At 47.8% G+C, this 8,653-nt stretch overlaps 1 protein-coding gene across 1 annotated transcript; it reads left to right on the forward strand.

Moving 5' to 3' along the window:
- Window positions 1-2,475: 2,475 nt before the first annotated feature.
- LOC112287872 (nitrate reductase [NADH]) lies at window positions 2,476-8,097 on the forward strand. Its single transcript, XM_024531444.3, has 8 exons — window positions 2,476-2,584; window positions 3,369-3,864; window positions 4,041-4,404; window positions 4,658-4,933; window positions 5,059-5,199; window positions 5,458-5,690; window positions 6,064-6,650; window positions 6,836-8,097. Exons 2-8 carry the CDS (start codon window positions 3,502-3,504, stop codon window positions 7,545-7,547), a joined length of 2,676 nt encoding a protein of 891 aa, XP_024387212.1. The 5' UTR covers window positions 2,476-2,584; window positions 3,369-3,501; the 3' UTR covers window positions 7,548-8,097.
- The last annotated feature ends 556 nt before the right edge of the window (window positions 8,098-8,653 follow it).

Raw genomic sequence — 8,653 nt, forward strand, 5'->3', positions numbered from 1 at the left:
CCTTGACAAATCTTTTCAGCACGGTGATACTGCCCACTCCTCAGGAAACTTTTTCTGTTTTTTCGGAAGAATAAACTCACAACACACCCGAACTGGTTTAAAACTAAATAAAATAAAATGATCCGTAACTTACATTAGAATCTATGAGCTAATTTAAGTCGTTCTTTTAATAGGAGAAAACTTACAGTTTACAGCTTTTACAACTTTGTGTTTGATACAAGAATGGGAGATGGAAGTATCAACTAAAGGAAAGAGTAAAAGTAATGACTGTTCTTGTGGATACTAATTGAGTTTCAAACAGTGAACATTCACACATTAGTTCATGATTTTTGCATTCACTTGAACAATATGTATGCATGCATGAACAGTTGAATTTTAATACTGAAATTCGTGAATTAGAAACACGTCCACTTGGTTTCATTATCTCTTCTCCAGTCTGTGTGGCTTCAATGAATACCTAATGAAGGAGCAAAATTTAGGTTGGAATAGCATCACTTTACACCAAAATCCATTGCCTCAATTCTCATGTTTTCATGCTTATTATTATAATAATAACATTGTAATTATTATTTTTGATACATATGGGATATACTTGTAACAATGGTCAATTAGTTTGAATACATATAACAACCAAAATTTTAATATCTTAATTTTTAAGGTAAATGATGGGAAGTCTTATAATAAATTACACAAATATCTATTTTAGTGAATACTTTTTTTTATATGTATTTATATTGTAGCAAACTAACTTGTTAGAGAGAACTATAGTGTTTCATTTATTGGTCATTCCTTGCTTAGTTTCGAGAGTCTTGTAAGCATATCTCTTTTATTCTAATTTTTAAGACATAATAATATGAAATCAATTATTTTTATTAATTATACTTTCAGTAAGTTTCTATTGACTTCAACCACATTTATTTATCACTTCATATATCTTTTGGTAAATTTTCTTGATACTTAATTTTTCTTAAAGAGACACATTATTTTTTTTGTGTTCAAATTATCAATAGATAATTGTGTCTCAAGAATAATCAAATTTACTTAAAATATTTGAGACGACTTGGAAGTGGTTCACCAAACATTGGTTATTTCTTGACAAATGTTTTCTATGGTCCCTATTTTCAAGAGCTTGTTACTTATTTGTTCATAAAAACCATGGTGCAATCCCAAATTATTTGAGTGTGTGGACACTCCTAAAATCTGATACATGAAATTTTTTACTTTAGATAGAATGCACATACAAAAAATCTAAGAAAAATCCTAAATAAACTTTTACTCTCCAAGCATTCAATGGTATCACTCGATGCCAAATCAACCAATTTAATATTGTTCTTTCTTAGCACGTTGATCAAACCATAATAATTTCTGCCATATAAAAGAGTAATTGGGATCTAATGAAATAGTTTTTTCATTACGGGAAATGACTTTCCAGTTTGATGTTTTAGGGGAGTAGAATGAAGTGTAAGGTCATCCTCGTTTACTATCTATGTCACCCATCCACACAGGCTTGGATTTATTTTACAGTGTACGCGTCTTCTTTTTCTACTTGTGTGTGTGTTTGTGGAGGTAACACTCATATAAGATGTATGCAGAAATCCGAGATCGCCGCTTTGTTTCCGGCTGTCCAGTGGACATTGAAGCCGAAGATCTCCGAAGATATAGAGCAGCAATCCTCGACGACAATTTCTTCTGTTGCATCATCGCATACAAGGCATCCTTCGGTATTTAGGGCTCCTCTCAATAAGCCAAAGAGGTTCCCACCGTGGGTGGTTGGGTGTGGAGGAGAGAGAGTGTGTGTATGTGTGTCTAGTCTCGTCAGAGTTTGAAGGTTTGATTCTTCTGAATCCAAAATCCGAATCTCTTCTAATTTAATCCGCGAATTTCGATCCCGCCGCACCACACATTCCACCTGCTGCAACCCCCCACTGTAAGCATGATAAGGTCCGGAATCGTTGAATGCCAAGAGTGCCTACACCCAATCCATCTTTTACTCCCTAGATAAATTTTATTTTGGATGTGAAAGTTGGAGCATCAATGTACGGTTTGAACGGTCAGATCAAATTCGGCATCGGAGCGAGTCGACCCCACTGGAAAGTTGCGGAGGATCCACTGTGGAAATTCAACGATCGGAAGATCCTGCATCTGGGTGCATCCAACAGTTAAAGATTGTCGTGTGTCCGACAGTAGAAGATGGTTGTGAATGGGCAAAGGGAAGAAACCCGATGACACAACCGAGTGCCTGAAATTTCTAACTTGGGTTGAGGTTTGAAGGGTAACAGGGAATCTGCTCTAGGGTTGATGTGAAGATGACCTCCCCAAGCAAGAAAAGCCTTTGCCTGCGGTCAACCGCGGCCACCAGTCGCCGACAATACCAGGAAAAGATCTCCCTGCTCGCGTCGCCACGCTTGTGGGAACGCCCTCTGGTTGGATACCTGTACCTACTTGCCAACTCTCAGGCCAACTTGTTTAAGATGTCTCCAGAATCTCTTCTTTTGACACCAAAACGAGGAGCGTCATCACAGTCTGCGGACGTCACCACTCTGCCCAAACCTTCCTCACACAGGCCTGCTCCGCTTTGAAATCAGTAAGCAGGCACCAAACACTCTCTTGATTGATCTCACGCCCTAATAACCTGATTTGTCTTGCATTTGTTGTCACTGTTTGTACTCTAGTATTGCTGTTTTGCGCGAGAGCTACCCCTGCAATGTTTTGTGAATTACAACTTCGTAACTATGTTTCGGTGTCCTCGATGATATATTTCTGAATTATAACTTCGTAACTATGTTTCTGTGTCCTCGATAATATATATCTGAATTATAACTTCGTAACTATGTTTCGGAAGCCAGATACTACTACTGGCAGTGGTTATATTCGTAGCACTCCACGGGAGCATTGTCGATGTCACTTGAACTTGCTGGGCAGAGCTGAAAGGTATCAGTGTGGTGGAAGGACACATATTTTAGTTGAAGGTCGTTATACGCTTTCTGTAGATTTGTTAATAGCCACTAAAGAAGAGGTGACATTCTCGGGGAATTATTTATTTCTATCCACACCAGGACAGCACAATGGGTGAGATGTTTAGTCTCACTTCCAGCTCACCACCTATATTTTGTCATCTGCATGCAAAAACCGTGCACAACAACCACCCATACTACACTAATCAGCCGCAAGACTAATGCGATTTCGGGGTCCAATTGTTCCTGAAGGGTTCCGCGTCAGTGTCTGCATTCGGACTAACAAATATGGTATCAACTGCAGCAAAGAATAAAAATAGACTGGGATCCGACTCAGATGCATCAGATTGTTCGTCATAATTTCCCTCGCTCACGTGGTTTCTGTGTTGCACACATAAAATACATCTATAACAGAATTGCAACACTCTTTTCGCTCCGGGTTTCCAAGCACGCCAGCAAAGGGCCTAATTGCTAAAGTACCAGTCTTAGAAATTCAGTCTTCGACAGTGCATGCACGTCGAAAAAACAGCTGATCGCGCTGAACGCGATGGGAGTCTCCGTAGCCTCACCGGTTTTGAGCAATGAGGTTCTTGGACATCACGACGCGGATCTGCTGAAGACGAAGCTAGTTTCCAAAGGCGGCTTCCAACCCCCCAAGCTGCTGCAGGAGGAAATGGCACCGTCTTCGATCATAAAGAGCCTGGCAGTTGTGGACACGGACGAATTCGACGACGATTCGACATCCGAGGACGAGAAGGTGATGGAATATGTGAAGGAAATCCCGATTACCGACGTCGATGAGCGAGACAAGGGCACCTCGGACGACTGGATTCCGCGCCACCCCGAGCTGGTCCGCCTCACCGGCCGACACCCCTTCAACTGCGAGCCACCGCTGTCCACCTTGATGGAGGTATGTCACACTCTCCCCGTGCCCTCATGCCCTCAGGCAATCGTGCATTGTCCGACCGTTGCATGTGCATCCGGCCAGAGGTCGGTGCGGGGATTGTCGGGCGTTCAACGTGGGGACGAATAGCCGATCGTTGGAATAGCTTGGAACCTCACACATTCGCGACTGCGTGTATCCAGGCCGGATTCCTGACGCCGACGTCCCTGCACTACGTTCGAAACCACGGGGCAGTGCCGCGGGCGTCGTGGGACGACTGGAAAGTAGACGTCTCGGGATTGGTGAAGCGGCCCATGTCGTTGACGATGAACGACATTCTGCGGTTCCGCGCGCGGGAGTTGCCGGTGACGCTGGTGTGCGCCGGCAACCGGCGGAAGGAGGAGAACATGGTGAAGCAGTCCATCGGGTTCAACTGGGGCGCTGCGGCCGTGAGCACGTCCATATGGCGCGGAGTGCTGTTGTGCGACGTTCTGCGGCATTGCGGAGTGGTGTCCAGGAAGAAGGGCGCTCTGTATGTCTGCTTCGAGGGAGCCGAAATCCTGCCAGGTACGGAAAGTTGTGAGACCTCTGGATGGGCTCGGTATGGGAGTTGCATGCGTAGGCGTGTGGCTCACGCCGACAGGCGCCTTCCGCTTGAGTTCCGGGTCGCACAGGCATTGTATACTGGACGGGTCGACGCGAGAGCGTGGGTTCGTCGAGTGGTCAGGTCGGACGGCGTGATGCGACGCGGTGTGGGATGTGCATCTGAGAGCAGGATTGGGTGGTGTCTAAGCAAGGTCTGGGATGTGCATGTGCTCAGGTGGCGGGGGCTCGACGTACGGCACGAGCATCACCATCGAAACGGCGATGGACGAAGCCCAGGACGTGATGCTGGCATACCAGCAGAACGGGCAGTATTTGGAACCCGACCACGGTTTCCCCATCCGGCTGATCATTCCGGGCTACATCGGTGGCCGCATGGTGAAGTGGCTGAACAAGATCGAGGTGACGTCGCGAGAGTCGGGGAACTACTACCACTTTCACGACAACCGAGTGCTACCGTCCCATGTGGATGCTGAGACAGCCAAAGCCGAAGGTACGTGGACGTCCTGCACGCCGGTGCACAGCAGGTGGAATGCATGCAATGCTGACGTGCGTTGGTGCTCTCTGGTCGCACTGTGTGTGCAGTTGCTGATGGGACTCCTGGATGGCTGTGAGCAGGTTGGTGGTACCGGCCCGACTACATCATCAACCAGTTGAACATCAACTCCGCGATCAGCTCGCCGGCGCATGGAGAGACGCTTCCCGTGAATTTCTCGTCGCTTCAGGAGCCTTACATCGTGAAGGGATACGCCTACAGCGGTAGGTCCACAACCTCATTCGCATCCACCCGCGCAGCCGGGGGTGGAGGCGGGACTTCATCATGGTGTTGGGTTTGAGAATTTGGAACTCGCAGTAGGACCAGTCCGTGGCGTGCCACGGTGCTTTGTGATGTAGTTGTACTTGTAGACATAGTTTTAGTTTTAGTTTGGGGTTCCGCGTCGCAGTGGTGTTTGCCGCGGAGACGAATGGTGTCCTGACCTTTGCTCGACGTTGTCCGGCGCTGGCTGTGGTGAACAGGGGGCGGTCGGAAAGTGACGAGGGTGGAGGTGTCGCTGGACGATGGGAAGTCGTGGACTCTGTGCGACGTGAAGCATCCGGAAGAGCCGACGAGATATGGGAAGTATTGGTGTTGGTGCTTCTGGCAGATCGGCGTGGACGTGATGGATCTGCTGAAATGCAAGGAGATCGTGGTGCGTGCGTGGGACGCTGGCATGAACACCCAACCTCAGCATCTGATATGGAACGTCATGGTAAGAGCCCTGCATGCTTTGGCGCTGGGGTGTAATCTCGGTCTGTTAGGGAAGCCGCTTGGCGGCGATTTCCGTGGGACAGGTTGAGGGTCAGTGTTAGGATCTCATGCGAGTGGATTTCTTGTCATGCCGGATGGTTGAATCTCCGCGGCGATGTGCACGGAGAGCTTGGGTGCATGAGTGGGTGAGAGTGCATTCGAGCAGCAGCCGTCGCAAGGAACTCCACGCAGTTGTAAAGCAGTTGATCGACGCGACCCGCATCCACCTGGAGCAAGAACTGCTGCGGGTTCCATGTCGTCTACGATGTATTGCGCTGTGCAGCGTTAAGTTTGGTACGTCCTGTTCTGACCGCCGTCGCCGTGGCATGCTGCAGGGAATGATGAACAACTGCTGGTTCCGGGTGAAGGTCGGGATATCCAAGTTCGAGGACAGCGGCATCCACCTGGCATTCGAGCACCCGACTCGGCCGGGCAACCAGGTCGGGGGCTGGATGACGAAGTCGGAAGTGCCGCAAGCAGCGGCGCCTGTGTTGAGTAAGGTTGTGGAAACGAAGGTCACCCAACTTCCGGTGGCCGTTCGTCAGATACCGGTGTCGGAAGTGCGGAAACACCAGACTGAGGAGTCGTGCTGGATCATCGTGCGCAACAAAGTGTACGATTGCACGCCGTTTCTGAACGACCATCCGGGCGGCGCGGACAGCATCCTGATCAACGGAGGCATGGATTCGACGGAGGAGTTCGACGCCATTCACTCCGCCAAAGCCCAGACCATGTTGGAGGAGTACTACATTGGAGACCTGTCGGCGTCGACGGCTGAGGTGGTGGATGTGGCGCCCAAGACAGAAGCGGAGGCGATTCCAACAGCGTTGTCTGCATCAGGAAGGCCGGTTGCTCTGAGCCTCAAGGAACGGATCGCCTTCCGCCTGATCGAGAGGGAGGTTCTGAGTCACGACGTTCGGAGGTAAGGATGTATGCCTTGCCTGTGGGTGTGACCAGGAGCATAGTTTTGAGTATGTGTTATTCTGAGCGATGCGATGTAATTTGGGCATGGCAGCCTAGTGTGCGGGATGTGAGGATCCATCGGTGCCGGGTGGAGTGATGTCGCCTGACTATGCTAAACATGTGCACGTGGGTATTGCGCGGCAGGCTGAGATTCGCACTCCAGAGCGAGAATCACGTGCTGGGACTGCCGGTGGGCAAGCACGTCCTCCTGAGCGCATCCATCAACGGGAAGCTGTGCATGAGGGCTTACACTCCCACCAGCAACGACGACGATGTGGGGTACCTGGAGCTGGTGATAAAGGTGTACTTCAAGGACGTGCACCCCAAGTTTCCGATGGGAGGCATGTTCTCTCAGCACCTGGACACGCTGAGAGTCGGCGACACGATCGAAGCGAAGGGTCCCGTGGGGCACATCGTGTACGAGGGCAAAGGGCAGTTCCTCATCAACGGCAAGCCGAAGTTTGTGAGGCGGGTGGCGATGCTGGCGGGGGGGACGGGCATCACGCCCATGTACCAAGTGATCAGGGCGATCGTGAGCGACCCCGAGGACAAAACGCAAGTGTGGCTGCTATACTCGAACCGCACAGAGGAGGATATCATGTTGAGGAAGGAGCTGGACGCATGGCAGGAGAAGCACAACAACCTGGTGGTTCGGTACACACTGACAGGAACCGCGTCGGAGGGCTGGAGGTTCAGCAAGGGCCGGATAAGTGAAGCCATGGTGAAGGAGCACATTCCAGAAGGGGGCGAGGAGTCGCTAGCGTTGTTGTGCGGGCCACAGGAGTTGATTCAGGAGGCTTGTATTCCATGCCTTTTGAAGCACAAGTACGAGAAGTCGGCATGCCTAGAGTTTTAGGTGGCGAAGGGATGGGGAGGGGACGCACCCTAAGGACGAGGTGAGGCGGGGATGTGCAGGTGGAGTTTGTAGCATGGTGCAACCAGCGAGTTTGTAGACTGTAGAAATGAGTGGCGAAGGGTGACGATATGCGGTGTGGACGCATTTGGCGGTGGAAAATTTTAGCCGTGTATATTATCGATGTTGGTGGGTATCATAGTTGATGTTTCAATTCAATGACCATTATCGGTGTAAGTTGCACTGGGAATGATCATGGTATAGAGATGGCTGCATTTGCAAATCTCTACTATTTATAGGCAGGGGATGTTGTGCACTAGTTAGCGCGTCATTTAGGACTTGGATCTTGTATAGTTTACAAGGTTCGTCGTGGAAGCACCGAGAAAATTTCGGTCTAACGTTAGGGATTCCTTTTGGAAGTGTCAGCAGAATTTAGGTGTTACCTTCTGATTGATTTTCTAGCGCCATGTGCGAAGCCTAATTTGATCGATTTGTGACTTAGTCTCATTTATGAGATTATTATTTTTTGTATCAAGCTGTGTTTATTCCTTGCCATCGTTTGCGGGATGTGTCTCTGCTTCTTATTTTTTCTTATTGCTGTCATGTAAATTAGAACTAGGTATGTCGTGTTAATATAAGATGTTGCAAGTCAAAGAAAGTTTTGCAGACCCGTTCCGATTGTTTCAATTTGGGTTATCATGTGGCCATTTATGATTATAGTTTTGACTTAACCAAGTTAAATATACTTATGAAGCTTTCAAATTTATTGAATCCATGTGTTTAAGAAACATTCTCTTTTAATATCATAGTGGATCTTATGGTGGTCTTTGGTTACATCAAAATGTCACTGATAATTTGGAATGGTTAATAAACTAAAATTTGGAAGTGTAGAGCAATCTAATTTACTTTGGAATCAACTGCACCAAAAGAAATAAATTATTTTACTATATTGTAAAAATATCATTTTTTGTGTGTTCCGTTCAGATTTGCATCAAATATTTTTTTCTTCATTTTCTTCTCATGTTCAAATTTGAATTGATTGAAAAAAAACGAGACCTAGGCAGTTGAGTTTAGATTAAACAAACTAGATCAGCTTATTTCAAGTAGCT

This window comes from Physcomitrium patens, chromosome 10, assembly GCF_059467195.1.
Source record: "Physcomitrium patens ecotype Gransden chromosome 10, ASM5946719v1, whole genome shotgun sequence".
In the NCBI taxonomy this organism is placed as follows: domain Eukaryota; kingdom Viridiplantae; phylum Streptophyta; class Bryopsida; order Funariales; family Funariaceae; genus Physcomitrium; species Physcomitrium patens.